Source organism: Pleurodeles waltl, chromosome 5 (genome assembly GCF_031143425.1).
Source record: "Pleurodeles waltl isolate 20211129_DDA chromosome 5, aPleWal1.hap1.20221129, whole genome shotgun sequence".
NCBI lineage: Eukaryota > Metazoa > Chordata > Amphibia > Caudata > Salamandridae > Pleurodeles > Pleurodeles waltl.
In genome coordinates, this window is record NC_090444.1 from 988,457,417 (window position 1) to 988,481,238 (window position 23,822).

Sequence of the window (23,822 nt, forward strand, 5' to 3'; positions counted from 1 at the left end):
GTTGCAAAACTAACTACGTATTTATACATTGGCGCTAGACCCGTCTAGCGCCAAATTTATGGAGTTAAAGTCATTTTTTGGACGTGGAAACCTACTTTGCATCAATGAGATGCAAAGTAGGCATTCCCATGCAAATAAAGACTCTATGGCCTTAGCGCCATATTTATCCCCTGTGCTAAATTCACGCACGGCAGAGAGGAGGGGTCAAAACATGCTGCAAAGTTTGCTTTGCACCATTTCTTAATGCCTGGGTCAGGGCAGATGTTAGGGCACCTGTGGGCCTATTTCCATGGTGGAACACCATAGAATAAGCCCACAGGTGCCCACCCCAGGCCGTAGGGACACCCCCACCCACACCTGAAGGACAGTGGAGGATGGGGGACCCCATCCCAGGTAAGTATAGGTAAGTACAGGTAAGTATTTTGTTTATTATTTAAAGTGCCATTGGGGGCCCTGAAAAGGACCCTCCTACATGGCACTGGGTGCAGTGGCCATGCCCAGGAGACCCTGGTCCCCTGTGCTGGCCTGTGGGGTGGTGGGCATGACTCCTGTCTTTTATAAGACAGGAGTCATGTGGTATGGATGGTTTTGTGTCAGAAAATGACTCTAGGCAAGTTAGAGTAATTTTTTTACTCTAACCTGCCTAATGTCATTTTTTGGTGCAAAACCCCCTTCTTCCATACCTCCAGCCCACCCGACTAACGTCTTTTTTTTTACGCTAGCCTACCCTTTACACCTGCTTGCACAATTCCATAAATACGGAGCCCGGCTGGTGCACAGAATTGGTGCAAGCTGGTGCTAAACTTTTTGGTGCAAAACTGCGTTAGTGCAGTTTTGCACCAAAAAGTATAAATCAGGACCTTACTTCGCACTGCTGTGAGGAATTTCACAATTTATTTGTAACTAAACATAGCAAAAAAATCAAGACGGCACAGCAGTACAAACCAAAGGAGGCAAAAGGTGAGGCTAGCAATCGTTTTCGGAATGCCCTTAATTATATCTTATATTTATATTTATATTTATAGCTAAAGGATGACCAGCCGCTCATATAGGTTTAAGCAATCTCCTTAAAAGATGGTAAGATTGGCTTAGACTCAATTGGCATATTTAATTGACTTGTATGTTCCTAGTAAGGTGGCACTACCTGGCGCAGGGCCTGTAAATGAAATGCTTCTAGTGGGCCTGCATTACTGATTGTGCCATCCACTTAAGTAGCACTTAAAACATGTCCCAGGCCTGCCATTGCAGCCTGTGCGTGCAATTTTAAATTGCCACATCACTATGGAACAAAATCTATACCAGGCCCAAACCTTACTATTTAATACATATATGTCACCACTAGTGTAGGCTCTGGACTGCTCAGGGGGCAGGGCACACTGTACTTAAATTTTTTGACAAGTTTTACATGTCATGGTGGTGAAAAGCTCCGAAATTAGTTTTTCACTACTGCAAGGCCCCTCTTCCAAATAGGAACATGCATCTTTGGAATTGTAACAAAAAAGCCTAACTTTTGGTGAAGTTGGATTTTAAATTACAATTTTGAAAAGGCTTCATTTAGAAAGTTGTAATTTTCCTCCCTTAGCCATTTGGTGCCTGCGGCCTATCGCTGGGTCACCTAACTGGGTGTAGTGGACAGTTGGGCTTTGTGTATTCCACCAGAAAGCCACGTACAACAGGGGGATTAGGTGTTTAAGAATGGGCCATCACTGGTCATATGGGAAGGGCAAGCTGGCCAGAGGCTCAGACTGTGTCCTGTCACCACACAAAGGGGTGCATACCCCCAGTAGGTAGTCTAGTGCCAGGGCTAGGAAGGCAGGGCATCTGTGCACTTCAATGGCATGCCTCTAGAAGCCTCACCAACTTCAAAGGCAGAACCAGGTATAAAAATTGGACCGCAGACACCAACTCTGGAGTACACTTTAGACCTATGGATACTTTTCCAGGAAGAAGATATGCCGTACTGCTCAAAGGACTGCCATCCTGCTGGAATGCTGCTTTGAAGGAATGCGGTCCTGCTGTGTTGACCTGCTGCCTGTTGCCCTCTTGCCTGGGTGAGAAGGATTGGACCCACATACACATACACACACACCACATACACTTCCCAATAGTGTTTTCTGATGGAGATGCTTCTGCTGCGACATACATTTTCTCTGTAGAGCACTTAGATGCTCAGTGAAGCTATGTTTAAAATATGAAAAAAAAAAAAACTACAAATTAAACATAAGGCTTGGAAAACCAAAAAACACCTTTTGCGTCAAAATGAGAGAGAAGCTGATTGTTCAGAAGTGTCAAAGTAATATCTGCCTTAATTTTGTTATTGATAGCTAATTTCTGCTCTCTCTAAAGAAGTATTCCTGACCTATATTATTAGAAAATATTTGGCCAGAGAACGTAAATTACAATGATACAGGCAATTTTTCACTGATGACAGACAATTTTACAAGGCCATTTGCAGAGATCATCCTTGTAAAAATGGCAATGGTCCTGAAGGTTACTAGTAAAAGTTACATTTCGGTGCATACAGTCAGCACAAGACAGCTGAATATTTACCCTGCTCCTCTGCAGAATTGCTCAGGACCACCACAAAACTGCCCTGTTGAGATTTACAAGACCTCATCATTTACTTTTAAGACCAAGAGTGATAACAAAGCCCTCTTGAATATTGAGCCATGTGGTAAACTCACCAGGCTCTACATCACATTCTGTACCATAAACTTTCTGTCATTCATTAGTGAAGATTCATAATTGTATTAAACCAGTCTCATACGTGCATGCACCCGGTCATGCCTAAACAGGAAGGTTGTGGACTTACCTTCAGTGTAGCAATCTGGTAAGCCATCGGGCCCCATCAACAGATTCCCTTCCTCATCGTACTGCTCATAGGTGCCAGGGGGACATGTGGGCATCAACTGCTCTTCAGTGGTAGGCTGAATCGTTGTAGGCTCGGGGGTAGTAGGCACTGTAGTAGTTGTAGTGGTGGTGGTGGCGGTGGTGGTGGTGGTGGTTGTTCTGGTTGTTGTAGGTGTTGTGGTGGGCAGCCTGGTTGTCTTTATCACTTCGAGGCCAATCAGCGGTTTTCCACCCAGACTTAATATTGGCTTACCCTGGGCTGATGCCAATGGTTTACCAAATCTTCCAGATCCAAAGAAAGGTAATCCATCCGGGCTCACAAGGGGAGTCCCTTGAAGATCTGTAGTAAGGAAGAATAGAAGAGAAGGAATTACACTCATATTGTACTTCTATGCCAAACCTATTCTAGTGCACTGCTGTGGAGGGTAGGGATAGGAGATGTGCTGGTTTTAGAGTCATAAATTAATAGGATAATCTGATAGTTTCCTATGTGGTATCACTTGGCCCATCAGTTTCTCATTTACATAACATTCATTTGAAAGAAATTACTTTTAGGAGCAGATCTACCAACATTTTGCCCTGGGTTTGCGTGCTGAAAGTGATGCAAACCTGTACAAAATGCTTTTTCTATTATTTACTCTCCAGTGCAAAACTTGTTTTGCACTGGAAAATGGCAAAAAGTAATACAAAGTAGCATGCTGCACTGCTTTGCATTTCTTTGCATGAAGGGGTGTTACAGGGCCGTTCCCATGCAACTACCTACCCTTTCTGATGCAAAACCCTATCTACTAAAAATGCGAGACAGTGTTTGCGTAAAAAATTAACACCTTTTAAACACATGGGTTAAAAGGAGAAATGTTGGGTTTTCTCCTTTCCTTTCATTGTTTGCATGTGTGCTGCACTGTGCTACACACTTACAAAGTAGGAAAAGTTTTAGACATTGTCTAGGTCTAGTATTTTGTACTGGACGGGTACCCTTACAGTACAAAACTTATGCCAGACCCTCGCACACACACTTGCACTAAGGTGCAAAGGTGTATGGGTGGCACAGGGCAGCTAAAATCAGCATTGGCGCAAGGGAAATCTCTGCAGATATGGTACTCTCCTGCTCCCTTCTTCTCGTGCAACGCAGTGCATTGCAGATTTTTTGGCTGCTGTGCTGTGTTGCCGGGAAGGATGGTAATTCTGCCCCCTTGTCTTTAGGGGCAGTGGGCGCACTTTTAGATTGAAGACTTTGAAGGCTCTACGCTGCAGGCAACAGCTCCTGGTAGGCAGATGACCAATATGGCCAGAGGATGTGCACAACTCCAGCGACTGCGATCAGTCAGATAGTGCTTGATTTGTGCCAATTGTTTCATTTGGCGGGCACCAGCTCTCATTAATTGGGGGATTTGGACTTCACTTTCATAATTAACTTTTGACAAGCGGCGGCTCTTCTGCAATGCAGGAGGCGCCTTGCCCCCGCCAGCAGCAGCCGCCGCAAACCTTTTACAACAAAAGGATAATATACTATATTTATTATCCTTTGATTGTGAAAGGGGCAGGCCATGTGGTATTACTGGGATGAGGGGAGTGCATTGTGCGCTCCCCTCAGTGTGCATGTGTGTTTGGCCAGCCGTCTCGGGCTAGCCAAACACACATGCGCACTCTGCTCTCTCCAGCCCGGCACTGTGTTGCCAGACTGGAGAGAGCAAGCACTGGCTCCCAGTCTGCCTGGGAGTGCCCTAGCCTGGTGCTCCCAGCCAATCCTAACGCCGCTCTGAGCAGTGTCAGGGTTGGCCGCAGGGCAGGCTGGGAGCCCACGCCTGCAGTGAAAAGTGCAGCGTTGCAGGTACATTTTTTTTTATTTATTAAATGTCCCAAACCCTCTCTGCACTGCACCCACCCTGCACCTTCAGAGCGCAGGGAGCCGCGCCTGCGTTTGACACAGAGTAAGAGTTAGTAAGAACAAAAGATGAATAGAAAAACAGAATACAAGTTTATAGAAGAATTAAGGATAGATGAAACAGAGCTTGCAAGTATGAAGTAAAGGAATACCAGGCAAGAAGAGTAGAGCATTGGAAGGAAGAGGCATGAGGTGGAATCAGGACCAGACAACATTGGGAAAACTTTGGGCCTTTCACTTATTTTGTATACAAATTAAACGCCAGGGGAGCATTGAGGTGCTTCAGAAAGTGGGTTTCATAGTTCAACACGTAGGTCTTATATTCTTAGAATTAGTGAGAAGTGACTATTTTGTGCCTACATTTATGGCAGATTTAAGAAAAGTGCCACTGTAGTGGATGCTGCACCACTTTCCTTGTGCCCCTTAGCGCTCCCCTACTGCCACCATGTGTGCACCGTATTTAAAATACAGCACACCGTGGCACAGGGTAGGGGGCAATAGCATCAGAATTTTTGACGCTATTGATGTACCTTTCAGGGTTAGCTTGAAAATGTTGGAGCTAACACTGAACAATACATAGGGGCCCCTTGTAACCAATGGCATGCCCCCTTTTAATGCCTGCTCTAAGCAGGTGTTAAAGATGGTGAAAGAAATGGTGCAAATAAATCTTTTATATTTCTTTGCACCATTTTTCGTCTCCCCTAACAGGAGAACGCTCCCCTTGCATACATTATGCTGGCGCAGTCATAATGTGGCACAATGGGATACAAAGTGGCGCAATACATGCATTGCACCCGTTTGTAAATCTGGTGCAGTGACTTTGGCCTTGTTGGGCCATATTAGCGTAGCAAAGAATGATGCTACAGTGGCCTTAGTGCATTATAGTGCCACCCAACAAATAGGTACTTTGCTTACTTCGATAACAAATAAAGTATCTACAGACCCATGCATAACTGGGAAGGTGGTGATTGATGCATGGCTCTGCATGAAATACATATTGGGTACTTATCTCTGTTTGAAAACCCATTATTTTATTTTTTATATTGTGAAAAGTGCAATTATTCATTGCTGTAAAGCGGTACATACTGGTTCTGGCAAGTTAAGTATTTACAGACCTATGTGTAAACACAGACTGGTGCAGTCTCCTTGCATAATACCCTGACTTTCATGCTTCTCTGTTTGTCCTACTTCTATACATCATGTTCACATACCAAAGATGATATTTCTGACAAATAAAAAAAAAATACTTGTGGAAAATTAGAAGAAACCTGTTTAAATTAACACTTGTTGCTGAAAGGTGGAGATATCTTTGAGAAATTGTAACAATTTGCCCTTAAGGTACTGGTGGGCTTGGAATGTCAACAGGGAAGCGTTTAGAAATTAAAAATGGCAGCCCCCCTTGAAGTCGATGTAATGTGATTTTCCGTTTTCCAAAGCCCCTCAGTTTGTTCATTGAATGCCCGTTGAAAATGTGTTATTCTCTGTCAGGGGATCTTGAGAAGGTAAGCATTGGGGACTCGGTTATAAAGTTTAGATGTGGACCATGAGATTTCAATTGAAATTTTAGCTTGCTCATTTGATCAGTATGTGTGATATTGAAGTTATCACTTCATGTCGGCAATCATTTACTTTAACTGCCAAAACTCTCAGATTGCCTTAGGTGGTTCATATTAAGTAACACTGAAACAACTCAAAGTCCATGACCGCTAGATTGTGGTTGATAGCCTCAGTCTCCCTCACTAAAGTGCCACTGTCTGCAAATTTGCAAATTGAGAACTCTATGATTAAGGCATTCCTACATGAAACATCTTCTGCATTGATGGCTGTTTATCAACGTGCCCTAGAGTAGGGTGAACTGTGGGGCTCTATTAAGTACACAAACCTACATTTCATTCCACTTGGACCAGACTCTTACTCATAGTTGCTATCCTGCAAACGAACTGTGCTCTTGGCATACGTGTAACACAAACAACCGGACTACCTACAAGATATGGTGAGCAAGCCCCTGTGATTTCCTTTCCTATTGTCACACTACTTATCTAAAACCATCACCTTTGTATCCACTCAAAACCAAAGGTTTTAAGGATGGCGAGCTCGAACCTGCCACCAGCACCTGGTGCCTCTTTCTAATAGTAGAGTTTACACCTCTTGTTAGTGTTTGTGTTTTTAATAAAAGTGCATGTTTGGCCTCTTGCAGTGTCTAAAGTTTCAGTTGGAATTATACTGCGCAGTGCCTGGGAGTCTCACTTTTAATGACACCGCAATTCTTGCTTGCTATCACTGTAAATCAATCAGTGTTCCTGTAAAGAGCCACTAATCATCCATGAGGGTCTCAAGGAGCTGAGGGTGGTAGGAGTTCAATCGAAGAGTCAGGTCTTGAGGTCCTTCTCGAATTGAGGTAGTGAGGGTGATTGCCTGAGGTGTATCGGAAAGGGATTCCAGGTCTTTGAAGTGAGGTAATAGAAGGATCTTCCTCCATCTGAGTTCTTGCGTATCCTTGGGGTTGTGGCAAGGGCCAGTTGGGCGGAGCGGAGGTGTCTGGTGAGCGTGTGGAAGATCAGGCGGTGGTTGAGGTATGCAGGTCCGATGTTGTGGAGGGCCTTGTATGCATGCATGAAGAGATTGAAGATGATTCTTTTGTTGACCGTGAGCCGGTGAAGGTCTCTCCGGTGACCAGGGATGTGGTAGCGGTGGAGGATGTCCAAGATGAGCCTCGCCTCAATAAAATATACAACAATAAAAAACAAGAGGAGCCTGGCTGAGGTCTTCTGGATTCTCTGCAGTTTCTTTTGGAGTGTTTAGATGGTGCCAGCATAGAGTGCATTGTCTTAGTCTAATTTGCTGGTGACAAGTGCCTGGGTGACTCTTCACCTGGATTCAGTCAGGATCCACTTAAAAATATTTTGGAGCAGGCGGAGTGTGTGGAAACATGAGGATGAGAAGGGCGTTGACTTGGCAGTTCATAGAAAGCGAGGAGTCGAGGGGGATGCCGAGGTTGTGTGCATGGATGGGGGATGTGGGGGGGTTCCAAGCATTGAGGGGCACCAGGAGTCTTTCTAGGCAGTAAGGGCTATGGCTTTATTAACACTTGGGTTAGGAGCTGCCTCTAGTGTGTGAGACTCTTTCTTGTAATACCAATGGGGGGCTGCCCTCCTGACATCAGTTAGTTAGAAGCAGGAGGTCTCCTACATGAGCAACAACGCCTGGGACACAAAATTCAAACTTGGCACCTAGGGTCCCCTGTGCCAAAATTACAGCTCTGAAGCCAGTGCTGTAGCTCCAGCAGTCACTCGTTTTGAGAATGTGGCATTGTTAGGAAGTGAAATACACCTGCATCACAGAGACACCTGTCTCAACAGGATGTGTTGCCACATTATGGTCTTAGGCAGTCATGCAGAAGGCATGTGTAAATTACAGTGCACTACCACACAACTCTTTAGTTGCCTTAACAAATCACTTTCCTCATCTCCATAAAAGCTAGGTGGGTCGCAATATATTGCCATTCTAAAAATTGGGTAGCCGTTCTAAAAGGTTTGGGCAGCAATAGCTTTGATGATCATGTGTGCCATGCATATCTACTAGCAGTCCTTGTTTGGAAGCACTACTTTCAAGATGTTGGTTGGTGGTATAGTAGTACCTGAATACATTTAGTTCATGTGTACTCCTTGAACACTTTGTAAGTACACTGGTGAAATAGTATGGGTGCTCTCCATTACCTGTACATTTACTGAGTATCTGTATATGTATGCCATGATAGCTTGTGGGACCAATGCGACATTCTTGAAGTCAGTGGATACCAGAATGTGCAGGAAGTTGTCAAATGCATAGACATTAGTCTTGACTTCCTGCTAACTGAGGCATGATATGCATAGAGGTCATTTAGAGGTTGTCAGGGGTTGGAGCTGTGCCCCCTGAATTGCCCTTTGAGACTTCTGTCACTACCTGTGCGACCGCTGGCCTCACTGGTTGCAAAATCAATGCAAAGGACACAGGAGTGGCTTGCCCTAATTAGCCTCAGGGCTTTTCTCTCATTGTTTTGTGCCCATTGTTTATTATACTAATAGTAAATAGTAGACACTAGTAGTGTAATTAAAAATGGGAGACCCAGGAGCTGGAATGAGATGATCGCAGACAACTGAGTTAAGCAAACATGCTTTTTAATGTATATTGTATAGCAGGAAAGAATGTGTGTGTGAAAGGGTGCATATATATGAATACATGTGTTTGTGTATAAGACCAAGCATGCATGCACTGGAGTTAAAGTGAGTAAGTGAGAGTAAGTGACAGGTAGGTAGGAGTAAGGAGTGAGGTTGGCGGTGAAAATTAGTGAGTGAAAGTGATTGAGAATGAGTAAAAGTTACAGTAAGTGAGTGTGAGAAGGGCACTGAAAATGAATAAGCAAGAATGAAATTGAGGCCATGTTAGAGAGTGTGGGTGAGAATGGGTGAGTGAGTGTAATAGTGAGTTAGAATAACAGAGAATAAGTGAGCGTGAATGAGAAAGTATGAGTGAGAGTAAGAGTGAGTGTAAATGAATAAGAGATAATGAGTAAGCCAGGGTGAGTGAGAATAACTGAAAGTGACTGAGAATGATGTTGAGGAACAATGAATGCAAGTGAGTGAGATAGATAGATAGAACACGTGAGTAAATCAGATTACAAAAGAGTGAGATTGAGTGAGTGTGGATGAGTGGAATTCACTAAATGAGAGTAAGAGTGAATGCAAGAGAGTGCATGAGAATTAATGACTGCAAGTCAGTGAAAATGAATCAGTGAGACTGGGTGTAAAAGAGTAAGAATGAGTCTGTGCGAGTGTATGTAAGAGAGCATGGGTGAGAATATGGTGATATGCTTGTGTGATGCTGTTGGCCCTTGGTATACTGAAGGTAATTCTAGGCTTATATTGGCACCCATAGCAAAATACAGGCACTGGCATGCTAGAGGCAGTATGTAGCATCTAAAATAAAATAACAATAGCATGGAAACTATTCATAGCAAATGAATTTGTAGCATGACAGGCACCTGTGACAAAATACTGGCACCGACATGCAGGCGGTAATTATTGCCTTAATCGGCACTCATGGTAAAAAACTAACCTTGGCATTCTAGAGGCATTGGGATATTGAGCAGACTATGGGGCAGGGAGATGGGGTAACCATGGAAAAATGCTGGCATGAGCATAATTGAGTAGATTCTAAGCATCGGTGGGCCCCCATGGCAACATGCTGGTTCTAGCACATTGGAGGTATTTCTTGGTATAAGGGAGTACACCCTGGCATACCGGAGGAGGATAACCATGAAAAAAATGCTGGTCCTGACATAATTGAGGTAATTTTTGACAGCACTGGCATATTGGATTTATTTTTTTACATACAGGGCCTCCCCCAACATATGTGAGGTGCACATGGCAAAATGCTAGCCCTGGCACAATAGAAATATTTTGTGACACGTGGGGTTGCCAACAACACATTTTGAAAAAATGGGGCAAGCTCCTGTAGAGCATCAGGTGTCATTTGCTTGCTGGGCCTGAATATTTTATAACAGCCTCTTCAGTACATATTGCTTTTCATCAAACTTATGTGAAAATTGTGCTTTAAAGCAAGCTACCTAGCCCCATTTGTTCCAAACGCCTCTAGAAGACATCGTCCGTATTCGATTTGCTTGTTCAGTACAGTTCAGAACAAGCATTAAGCCACACCATTTTCAAGGATCATTTTAACATCCTTAAATATGTGACATCTAAAATAAACACCTCTGTTGTGTTGTTATATTAATCATGTAGTTATAGGGAACTTAGGAGATGTCAATGCAATGACACCACCTTTAAGGTCGTGACATCGCTTCCTGGGAATATTCAGAGTCAAAAGTCATATGATGTTACTTTCTGTGATGTAATTAAGGTCAAAATGGGTGTTCCTTAATTTCTGTTACCTGTGGCATTTGGTGAATTGACATTCACAATGAACTAGATGCCTATGGTGCTGTGGTTTGATGGTTAGGATTGCCTTTAACACAAATGACAGGAATGCACATAAGGCTATCTCACACACTTCAATGCATTTGTACTGAAAAAAGCCTAAAACCAACAGGTGCAATCTGCAAGTAATTTGATGCGAGCTGATATTGTAGTTATTAGTGTTAATGTATTTTGTAAAGTGCAACATTCACCACATGGGTTTTTTGGCACTGAAATGGTTGTTAATTGTTGAAAATAAATGTTTTTCATGCTTGTTGAAAAGTGTTGACAGAAAGGTGGCTCTGGAGAAATAGAGAAAATATTCCAAGATTTTTCTGCTTTCACAGAAAAGGATCTTTCTTCATATTTGAAAGTTTGAGTTCTTGGCACCAAAAAGAATTGGTGAGCTGATCATACGTCTCATCGAACTTTTGGCTGAAAAAATTGTTGAGTGTAAGAAAATTGCTTTGTTTAGTATGGTCATAGCTTTGAAGGGGACACAGGCATGAATAGGAAGCCAGCGCAACTCTCTTCTTGCTGCAGTCACAGTCATATTTCTTTAGTTCACATGTAAGGCAAACCACAACGTTTTGAACTAATTGTAGTCACACTAAAAGCTTTTAGGTGCTGCTTTTCTATAATTGATTTTGAGTGAATGGTTGTTAGATCTGACAGCCTTGGGGTGGTCTTCCCCCCAACTTTTTGCCTACCTCTTCTACCTTTCAGACCTCATTGTTGATGATAGTGGGACTTTGAGCACTTTACCACTGTTAACCATTGCTAACATGCTTCTGTTCTCTCCCCTAAACATGGTAATATTGCTTCACCCTCAATTGGCATATTTCATTTACTAATGTTCCCTAATAATGTGGTACTACATGTATCCAGGGCCTGTAAATTAAATGCTGTTAGTGGGTCTGCAGCACTGAGTGTGCTGACCACTAAAGTAGCCCTCTTACCATGGCTAACGCCTGCCACTGCAGAGCCTGTATGTGCAGCTTTACACTGCCATGTCGACCTGGCAAGGTAATCCTTCTGCCAGACGCAAACCTTTCTTTTTTACATATGTCACCTCTAAGGCAGGCCCTGAGGGCAGGGTGCAATGTATTTAAAAGATAGGACATGTACTTTTAAGTTTTCACGTCCTGGTAGTGAAAAATGCCCAAAGCTGTTTTTCACTACTGCAGGGCCTATCTCTCTTGTAGGATAACATTGAGAATATACTTTTATAAGTGTAACTCACAATCTGGAAGAGATAACTTTTTGAGTTTGGTGTCTCTGGACTCACAATTTGAAATCACAACTTATGGTGAAGTCGGATTTTTAATTGTAGTTTTGAAAATGCTACTTTTAGAAAGTTGGGGTTTTCGTACTTTAGCCATTTGGTGCCTGCTGCCTCTCTAATCACCTGTCTGGGGTGGGTGACAGCTGAGCTTTTCGTAATCCCCCTAGATAGCCACACACAAGGGGAGCTTAGGTGTGACTTGATGGGTCATCCTTGGAGGATGGGAGAGAGGAGCTGAACCCAGCTTCACTTACACCTGAATAGGCTGTGTCCTGTCCTCACACAAGCGCTGCATAAACCCCTATAGTGAGTTTGGAGCCGGGGCAGAAAGGGCAGGATTTCTGTGCACTTCAAAGGTCTGTCTTTGAAGTGTCCCCCATTTCAAAGTCCTAACTGGGTATAAGTACTGGACCTCTGACACCACTAGTTCAGCATACTACAGTCCTTCAAACACCCCCCCAAAAACAAATACTTGCAGTTGATCATGATTTGACCCCTTCACACTCACAGTATGAATACCTGATTTTCCTGATGGAAGCAACTGCTAGACTCACTGCAGAACACCAGCAGCAACAACAATGAGCAAGCATTACTGTCCTGATTGAGCCAGGCCTGCTTAAGCGAACAAGGTCTTTCCTTAATTGCAACACGTCCATTGCTGGTCTAAACTATTCAGACACTGACAGGAGCGGCTTATGTAACTCTCCCACATGACAATCCCACGTGGCTTACTCGGGCCCACAAATGCACATTTTAGAACCAAGCTGTATGGTTAAAACTTGGGCCCATTTTTATAGTTTTTTTGCGCTGCATTTGTGCTGCTTTTGGACGCAAAAGTGACGCAAGTTTGCACCACTTTTGCGTTCAAAAGTGGCGCAAATGCAGCGCTAAAAAACTATAAATATGGGCCTTGGTACCTCTCCCACATTGCCATGAAGTGTGTGGCGCTCTGGCGTGTTCTAATGATGCACCGGGGTGCAGCAGCACACAGTTTGAGAACAGCTGTTGTAGACTAACAGAGTGTATTGAAACAATATTAAACTTCTAATGATTAATTATTTAAATATGTGTGCAAAAATAGAGAAATACAGTTCAGCATTATAGCAACTGAAATGTATTACCATAGACTTTTCATTTAAAATGACTGTGAACTTGCATATCATTGAGGCATTATTAATGTGGAATCCATATGTTTGCATATTAATAATGTGTCAATTAAAACGTATTAATTACATGTATTTCTATGATTCACTTTCATTAGCCTAAGTGAGGCCTGTTAAGCTTGTATCTCGTGACTGTGCAGGAAATGCTGATTCATTACCTAATGTAAACCGTTCTTTCAGGCTTCGTTCCCATTAGAAGACTAGCTTTGCTAATACACCCCTATTGTTTAGACATAGAGAGAAGTGCAGCAATGTCCTTTAATGTAGAACATCCTGGAACATGGACTGCTATTATATATGATTGTTCAAACTCGTGTGGAGCTACATGGATGGAAGATGTTCTCATGACAGACTTGGGAAAATATTGAACTGTTGCACTTTCGAGTCATGTGATTGATTTCTATTGGATGATGCCCCTTTAACATAATATAGATTCCCACCTTTAGCAAATCAGAATGCTGTATGAACTTTAATACACTGATGACCAGTTGGACTTTGGCCAGAGATCCCTCCAGATTCCTGAAGATGAGAAACTGAGTCCCTGTTTTTGTATGCCGCATGCCGAGACCCTTGGAGGGGTTTCTTTCTCTCAGCTTTGCCCCTCTAAGATGCCCGACTGAGACTTAGAAATGTTCCCACTGACCCCTGCAGAAGACTGTTGATCAAGCTTCTGACATGCTGACACTTTTCCTTTTTGCCTATTTTTTTGTCCATCTTAGTTAGTATCTTGTTGCCCGAGATTACCTTTTTCCAAATTCTTTTGGTCCTTTTGTACTTTTTGTCTTTTGTCCTCATATGTTCCGCCCCACACGTTTTTCCCTGATTTGGCCAACTATAGGGTTACCATATACCCAGCCAAAATTGGAACTCTGCTGAAGCGAATCGACTGATACTTGCTAAATCTGATCAATGCTTGATTTCTGTATCATGAATATTCCTGTTAATCATTTGCATTATCCATCATGAATGCTTAGTTTTATTAATGTTAGTCTGCCTGAATTTATTTTGTTGCCTTGGGCAACCATTGGTGATACTTGGTAATAAATTCCTTGAATTTAGTCCTGACTGAAGTTTTCCTTGTATGGCCAAATGGGTCAAACCGTATAATTTTATTGGCTTGTATCGCACGAGGTGTGGGTGTTTCTACTACACTCTTAGCTAGGTCCAAAGGTCCATCAGCCTGGATGATCACAGATTGCTGCGATGGATGAAAATGCTCCAGCAGATCTGGTAGCAGAGTTATGGTTTGTCCCACGGTGAGGGAGAAAAGCCTGTTTCCCTAGATATCGTGACCTATGTGATTGCCCAGTCCAAAAATTGCCCACCCTGAATTTTGTCACATGGTCCGTTCCAAAAACTGATGAAATTCCAGCATTGTGCCTAAAAATGACAGATGTGTGAGTCTTAATATGGTTCTGTGCTTGCATTGCTTTTGGCCTGAAGATTGCATGTAAAGTGTGATGTTGTGAAGTGTTTTGTGGAGTCACCGTTCTCAAAGTGACTGTGGCGATTGTTGCTCAAATATGTTCATGATTGCTGCTGTAGTTGATGGGTCCATCACGACCTAAGCTCCCGGGATAATAAACAAGTGTAGAAGACACCTGTTTCATTTGTCTGCAGTGAGGTACTTGTCATGAGGCGTCGTTGACAGTGCCAATAGATTTCCTTGAGTGAGTTGTGGCTGCTATTAAGTGAATCCAGAGGGCCCATGGAGGATCTGTATTAACTGAATGAGAATTCTGGTCAAGTTTCACTCGTTGTATAATTGTGAATGCTACATTCCAAATGTAAATCTCAGTACAGTTTTGAAGCGATTGAGTTCCTACCCTGAAGTGTTCAGACAGGTTGTTGTTTTTTACTCAATATATTTTGCATTAGAAGTGTGTGAGCAATTGTGTGAGAGACAATTGTGAAGCGACTGTAGCTGCTGTAAGAAGTGAGTGTGATGTTATTTTGTGCCTCTCTGGTATAGGCTAGTAGATGTGAAGCAGCACTGGTATTGGTGAACACTACCAGGTTGCTATTGGTTGAGAACATCTTGAGAAAAAGATTATGGATTGAAGTTACTTCCTGATCCAATCGAAAGTTATTGTATTTAATTGAAATTGACTGAAAATTAAGTTTTTAAAAGATTTAAAGAGTGCTTTAAGAAGGTACGGGTTTATTCCACTTAGAGAGGGTACTGACACCTCACCTGAAGGAGCACTAAGCTATTAAGTGCCATCTGTTGAAGGATTTCATCCATGTTTGTGGCTTGAACAATGGAGATAAATTACTGGAAAGGAAGGTGCTTTGGCATTTCCCAGTGGAATCTTTAATCTGAGAACTTTAGACAATTTGAGGCAAATACTGTATGAAATGAAACAACCTCCAAAAATCGCACAGTTTAAAGCTCTGAGAACCAGGGAACTCATAGCACGAGAGAAAATGGCAAATAAATATGAGAACAGAATGTAGAAAGCAGTTAGGACACTTACAGAGGCTAGATGGGATGCAGAGCAGAAAATGTGGAGATCAGAAATACTTGAGGGAGTCAAAATGTATCAAACTATCTCAAATGAAGAAGGCGAAAGCACTAAACCTAAGACTAGGAAAAAGACAGGAATGGCACAGCAGACAACAGAAGATAAGGATAAAAAGACAGGGTCATATGAGAGTGATTCCAATGACAAATTCATAAATCAACTCTTGATGAATTGTCTGCCTCCTTTTCATTACGTTGAGACAGGAACAACAAGTGAAGCAGCACACGTTGTAACCCTGAATGTGCCAACTGTCTCAGTTGCAGACACCCTGAGTCAAACAGTGCCTGCATATTCAGTGACACAGATTCTTGATGGGAATCAACCAGTTCATAGTATTAATACAGATAAGCCCATTCCAGCCCAGTTGTGAACTAGGTTGTGCCCAATTCTAATGTGAATTAGGCAGTGCAGACACCCTTTGTGAATCTGCCTGTGCAAAACTGAATCCCGAATAAACTTGTGCCACGGTTTAGTCCAGTCCAGTCAATGTCAAATATTACTCTGAGTCAAACAGGACAAAGTTCCAGTACTGTCCTAAAAGGGCAGAGTGTAGGAATGACAATTCCTCTGAATCAGACAAATCATATGGGTCCAGATGCATTAACAGTTCCTGTGACCATAGGTCCCGCTGTCACTTTGTGCGCTTTAGGTACATCTGGAAGTAATGCTCACTCAATAAATGTCCCAACAGTTCATGACACACCAGTTACATCTGCTGGGTGATCACCAATTGGAACGCAGAGATCACTATATTTGAATAACTCAGAAATGGAGAGAAGCTGTTCTCTTATTAGACCATTAACCCCTACACAGAATGTAGATCCAAACCCAATGACAAGTCAAACAGGATTTACTCCTGATACGAGGTTTCCTCAAGGAACCCCACCTTGTTTTATGCCTAGGCCTGATCAGATTACAAATGTACATTGCAGCACTACACAAGGAGGAATACCTTTTAACACACCAGAGGGCATGTTACCCTTTAATGCCCTGGGTCAGCAGAATATGGGGCCACCAAGAGCAGAAGTATCATCAAGCAATATTATCAGTTTGCAAGGTTTTACTGCAGAAAATGCAGAACAGCTAACAGGTTGGTTGAATAATATGAATCCTCAAGGTGCAACAGGTGTAACAAACTGCAATGCAAGAACAGAAGAGACACTAGAGAGAAATAGATCAGTGAATGAGTCCAGATTAAAATTAGAATTGAAAGAGATGATTTTAGGCACTTTAGACTCAGCACAAAAGGAGGCTTTAATGGAAGGCGAACTGCGGTTCGTATGCAAAGATATTACAAAGCATGCAGGACAGGATTATGAGAGATTAGTGGAAGAAGCAGAGAAATATCATGTGGATTTAGAGAAATTAAAACCTCTGAAGAGAAGGTACAAATTGGAGTTTAGCACAAAAAACATAGATAACATGAGAGCTCCTGGAATGAAATTGTACATTAAGAAATTGATTACATACATTCAGAAATGGGGAGCTTTAGTTAAGTGGGAAGGCAGATGGGTGAAGAAACAGGATTAGAAGAAAGCAAAGCCAGATGTGCCTCAGGCTGGAGCAAATCAAGCCAAGGACAAAGTAAAAATAATACCCATGAGAGAAATACCAGGTGGCGGTTATGTCAATTTACCCTTGATTAGGAGAGATATTGAGTTTCAATATGCAGCTCTGGGCCACTCAATTTGAAGACTTTTTCCCCCTTCTCCTGTCACATTCCCCAGTCCCTCTGCCCCAGGTCAAGCCAGGAAGTTGGGTTAAGAAAAACCAGAGACAAGCTGGAGATGTCCATTCTTTCTTTCTTGCTCACTTCCTTGCTCAAGACTGAAGATAAGCATTTCTACTTGGCTGCCTTAAGGCCTTATAGAATCCACCAATTCCTCATTCCAGTCTCTCAGCACCTTACCAGATCCTTGGTAGATTGACACTCTACTAGCTATTTTCACTAGAAAATCCATTACTTTATAAGATATTAATAGTCCTTTAGGACTATAGAAAAGTTCAATCCACGTCTGCTTAGAATATAAGGCAAAGTGGTAATAAGGGTAATTTAAAAGCCCCCATCTTGATGACCTGCCTCTTGGATGACAAGTCATCTATTTTGGACAATATTGTAAAGATCCCTAGTGCACATGATCATCATAATAGATAGAGTGCCAAATTCATCTAGATAGCAACATTGAAAAGGTGACCAACTCTGGGACAGGCGTAAGATTGCAGGCCATTACCTCGCTGCACCTGAAAAATAAAAACTCATTCCCATTTTAATAGGAAAATGACGGAGCGCAACGCTGCACCAAAATTGGCAGCGCCGCGCTCCGTCATTTTCACAACACAGGGATGTGCCGAGTTTAATTGAGTATGGCGCACCCCTGTGTTCTCCCCTGCGCTGGCACTAAATTTAGCTGGCGGCAAAAAATGCAGCCATCCTTGCACCATCGTGCAAGGATGTCAACGTTGAGGGGTGTGATTGTTTAAGTTCGGGAAGGTGTCCCTTCCTGCATATAAACAATAACGAATGATGATTTGGCACTTCTGTGTGTGCTGCAGAATACAGCACACACAGAAGTGCCAAAATGTCATTTTCAAATTATTGTTTATGTGCAGGAAAGGACAATCATTTCTGGCATTTTGCTCTTTCTATGTGTGCTGCAGAATGTAGCACACATAGAAAAAGCAAAAAACGAGGAGGAATAAAAGTGGTGGCATTAGATTTTGGCGCTGCCTCATGAAAACTCGTAAATCTGAGGCAGCGTCAAAATGCAATGGGTGTTCCTTTGACACGCCCACAGCAATGCCCATGGCACGCCCCTTCCTCACAAAGAGCTACGTGTGAAGGGGTCGTATTTACAAGGTGGCATTAAGCCACAAAAAATGACTTAAGGCCACCTTGTAAATACAGCGCAGGGCATAGCGCCACCGGAGGGTCACGAAAAGTAATGCTAGTGGCGCTATGGGCTCATAAATATGCCCCTTAATTACTGGATACAGTTTACTTGATCCTAATCTATGTAGTAATGTTGAGCCTTTTGTGGTCGAACTGCAAGTTGAAAGTGGCAACTACGTCCTGATTAAGGCTTGTAGGTCTCAGCATGTAAAGGTAAATAAACACAGATGGACAAAAGATTAGAAATGTTACAGCAAAAATGTAGAATAATAACTTCAGGTCTAAGAAAAGGAGAATGTGAAGCCGCAGTTTTATGTTAGGAAGGATACCAATTTGCCAAACTTGAGAATTTTCTGAAAATGTTTTGAGACCTGCTGGGAAAGTTCCTAGCTGTTTACCGAATGCTGTGTCACATCCTAAGACTCTTGTACTGAGTACTGGGGTGTCATTTAAGGATGACGTGATTAAACATTATTGGAAACTCGATTATGTGGGAAATGTGTTAACTGTGTATGATTAATGTCTTCAATGAAACGTGTAGTTTATGTGCCAAACCTAAATACACATGGCTTAAAAATACATTAGCTCTAAGGTGTAGGAGACAGATAGAAACAGAATAACATCTTGGCAAGTGGTTCACGGTTGGGTGAAGGAATTAAAGAACAGCTAGTACGTTATCACAGGCCTGCTTGAAGCTTATTGATGACTCGTAAATATTACGTGGAAATAAAACTGCTGGAACTCTATGGAATCACCATGAAGTAGAACATTTATTGCAAGAATGGGGCCATAGCTTTTTATGTTCACGACTGCTTGTGTGGGTTGGGGTAATGGTGATAACCTATGCGTTAGTGTTGCGTTCTACTCAAGGTTGAACTCATTTTCTGAAACCGTCCAGGCTACACTACCTTGATGAATGAGTTGTTGAGGTCCCTGATATTCTGTAAAAAACTAAGGAGTGGCGACATGTGGCTTGCACGATTGGTTCAAATATATTGTGCTGATTTGAAAGAAGCACTGCGGATGGCACGACAATGCACAAACTGAAGAGATGGTCATACAATGGCATATTCATAAAGGCATTTTTGAGTATGAAAAGTAGTACACCTGTAGTACTCTCTCAAGTACTCTTCCGCGTGTTTGTGAGTTGACCCCAAAATATCTAAAAATAAAATTGTATGGGAATATTTTAAGAATATTCATGCACAATTCATACAAACAAAAAGGACTGTGTCCTCTTTTACTAGTAGGAAGTTGGACGTCTAAACTGGATTCGCACAGGCGCGTAAGAGTGCATAAAAGATTACTCCTGTGACACAATTTCCTCATAAATGCTTTTGTGAATCAGAGTCACTGGGTTTAACAAACCTATCTGGCACCAATCAGCGAACACAGCTGTTTTCCTCGAGGCTAGTTTTCAAAAATGAAAATAAAATGATCTGCTTTGAATTAGTCATCTGTACAAAGACAGGTTTTGTCCTACTAGAGCATGCCTTCACTAGATTATTCTATAATTTTTCTAATATATCATCAGTACAGTGAATGGCAGCTCTAAATTATAAAACAAATGCATTTCGCTGTCCATTCGTTCAAAGTTGGATGCTGAGACTGCTGAAACATTGCACATAGAAAAAATGACAACAACCAACAGGCAGCCTTTAAAATTAATTACAAAGTGTTGTATTGCGTCCTGCCTAGCATTTTAGTGCATAACAAAAACACTGCATCCACTAATCCGGCCTACTCACCATATCATCGACCACGATATAGTATTATAGAATTCCATAGCATGATCAAAATTAGAGTGAGATGAGTCAGTAACATGAACATTGATTCTCCAAAACACAAGGGCTAGTGGAACTAATATCACGCGCTCTTTACACTCCAGTAATGCAAAGGGTTCAGTCATTATCCCAACCCTAGTACATCTACTGTCCCCTATTTGCTGCAGAAGGACTAACAGAAGGGCAAGGATTGGAAAATACAGAATATGAAAAGGGCCCTGGAAGAACTCCTTAATTTCTGCTCCTGCCTCTGACTTCCTTTTCCTGGAATCAAAGGCAGCTGAAGGGTAAGCAAGGGGTAGCACCAAGCAATCCATTGGCAGGGAAGTGATTGATGATTAGTGGGGGAGAATGTGCTCCCTTAACAGGAGTGTCCTTTGAAGCGCTTGTCATAAACTCTTGTATTATAATGTTTGCTATCTGTGTATCTGTCCCTATCACTAGAACAAAGATTCAGGGCTCTCTTTAAATCTTGAAAAAGTGAGGCATACGTGCCCTTTCTCCAGGGTTCCAGCTCCCTACCAACATATGGTAGAGATGGGGATACTGCCAATTAAATGGGTGTGTGCACACTCCGCAGGGGCCTGCCAAACACCCACTCTACAAGTAAGAAATGGGAAGCAGTACAATTTACACAATTGTTCATGGACTGACAGGAAGGAAGGATGCAGAAGGGCCCGCCTTCTCTGACCTGGGGGTAGCCGCTGCTCTTCCTCCCCAGTGCTCAGAGAATCCACTGTTTTCATGCCAGCCTAACCTGTATCACTGCAGGGCTGGGGAATCCCTAGAAATACCACGAGCCAAGTGAGCACACTCTGAAGCACTAAAGTAACGAATAGGATTACCTTCCTTGGGGTTGACAAGCAACCCCAGACTGCATGGGAATCCTGAAGATTCTAAGTATTGCACGTGTTACCATGGAACCTTGGTTCCCGAGGCCCTACAAACTGTCCAGTATTGCACGCACAGCAGTTTAGGGTGAACAAGAGATTCCTGAAGACCCAGAGGATGTCTGCGATTGAAAGATTTCAATAAGTTGTTTGCAGGACTTCCAGGCAGAACCCTGCCATTCTGTTGAACACCGTGCTAAGCTACCAATTGTGGCCAGAGATCAACTGTAGCCTTGGTGGAATGAGCATGGATTGGAGCAAGGGAATTAGGCCTCAGAGGAGGTGATGCCCCTGCCCTGGTATTTTGTATTGGATTTTTGTCGGAGTCATACAATCATGACGCAACATTAAATTAGTGACATTAGTCAGTGACCATAACCACGTAACCAATATATCCTGGTACTCTCATCTCATAACCTTTAATATACATCTAGTAGTGTAATTACACATTAATCAAAGCAGGATCTTGGTCATTCTCATTCGGTAACAAATAACTAGGGAATGACGCCCAGATGTCCTTAGGTCGTGAGGTAGCAGGGAGTAATCCGTGACAGAGTTCCAGCTACAGACTCCAAAAGGTCTGTTCGTTTAACCTCTGGGGTCTTGCTGGCACACGTCCCTGGCCCCTGTGCTGCACCATAAGCCTTTGTGCAAGGAGGAGAGCTAGAGCCGAGAGTTTACGGTTAGCATCCCATCCAACAAGTGCTGTGAGTGGCGACATTTGTATAGGAAGGTGAACAATCCTTTGTATAGCACCCAACACATTAGACCTCAATTCTTGGATTTTAGCACAGATCCACAGGGGTGTAACACAGTTCCCTGCAGCCCCTCTTCACAGGGGGGGCATCCCTCTAGGGATCCTTACCCCTTCAAAGGGGACCCCAATCCGCTCTAGGCCACTGAATATATGTGAGACATGGGAGAGACTGGGGGGTGCTTATCACATTATGCAGGGGGGCATCATTTTGCATTATGCCACTGCTTGCAAGAAACAAGCAGCTTCCTCTCCAAAGCATTGGCATCTCGAGTCAGGCTTCATTCCCCATTTATATAGTGGTAGCAAGGTGGAGCAAATCATACAAACATATCTATAGTGTATTAATCGCAACTTACTATTAGGTAAAAGTTCACCCATTTGGGAGGAAGAACATGTCCACACTTCGTCAGTATGGGGAGATTCCAAACTAGCATCTCAGCCCTCTTAGCTAGTCAGGTTTATGCGGACAGTTCTCCTTGCATATCTCTTGATATTGATGAAATAAGTCTGGAGGGATTTTAAGCCAGAACTACAGTCTTTAGTGTTTTAAAGCATTCTGGTTTGTGTCTTGTGGCACGTCAGTTTTATTCTATGATACAGGAACCTATGTAGAGGGGCAATGTGTCACTCACTTGGAGATCTGCTATTGTAGTAAATGCGCTTTTTGTGTAGTGATCACCCCATGTGCTGATGCTGAATATTTGCAGCTGGGAATGAGCTTTTTGATCTAATGCCATACCGAAGAGCAAGTGTGAAAGTAGTGATATATTAGGTGTGTATGGTGGTGTCAATGTGGCCAGTCATGGAGAGTGGCAATTTCACCCATCTGGCTACTTGATCGCTGATGACCTGCCCATAATTGAAGGTAATACTTTGCTTAATGCTGGAACTGAACCAGATATCCGACTATTTAATTGGGGACGTGCACCAATCCATTGGGAAGTCAAGCTCACATTTTTGTATACAAGGAGTTATTGGGAAATATCACCAATTTTCTCCATGTTATAATGAGTCCAGCTGTCCTACCAAGTTTAATAAATTCCCTAAATATTGGGCTAAAGCTCTCCTTCAGATTCCTAATGTACAATGAGAAGTCATCCACTCATAGGGAGGTCAGTATTGGCTTACTCATAAAATATAGAGCATATAAACTGTAGTGTTGTCTCAGAGTGGATGAAAGGGGTCCCAGCACCACCACAAATAATATGAGGATAGATGGCATCCTTGCCTTTTTCTAGGTATAATGGGAATAGTCACATAACTTCTGCCATTCTGCCGTTCGATCAGGGCTAGACACAGAAGGGGCATACCCATGAAGCCCAGCACTGCCATGAGGTAGTGCCATTCAAGTGAGTCAAAGGATTTAGTGACATTTAGGAAGACTGCCCCATCTCTCCCCTCTGGTTTGAATTGGTGAATTATGGCAAATAGAGTGAATAAATTATGTGTGAAGGACGTCCCTGGCATTAATCCCACCTGATCAGACAAGACAAGCGTTGATAATTTTGGCAAAATTATGTTGGTGATCTTTACCTTAACAGTGCAATTAATGAATGATACTGGTCTAAGTGAGGTACAGACATTATCTGGTTTAGACGATTTTAGCAAGGTAATCAGAAGTGTTTCCTGCATAGACTCAGGGACTTTACTTAGCTCCAGCCCTTGAGTGTATACTTCCAGCAACTGGGGTGCCTGAAGGTCAACATATGTTTTATAGAGTTCCGCAGGGAGCTCGTCTGAGCCAGGGGCCTTACCATTAGGTAATTATTGAATTGCAATAATGACCGCTCCCAGTGTTATGGGAGAGGAAAGAAACTCCTGCTGGTCTTTGCCCAACCA

General features: G+C 42.7%; 1 protein-coding gene across 1 annotated transcript in view; it reads right to left on the reverse strand.

Moving 5' to 3' along the window:
• The window catches only part of FNDC1 (fibronectin type III domain containing 1), a 1,110,328-nt gene that overhangs the window by 583,257 nt on the left and 503,249 nt on the right, over window positions 1-23,822 (reverse strand). The window contains exon 11 of the mRNA XM_069235143.1: window positions 2,813-3,190. Within this exon, the coding sequence (XP_069091244.1) occupies window positions 2,813-3,190 (378 nt within the window). The remainder of the gene's footprint in view (window positions 1-2,812; window positions 3,191-23,822) is intronic.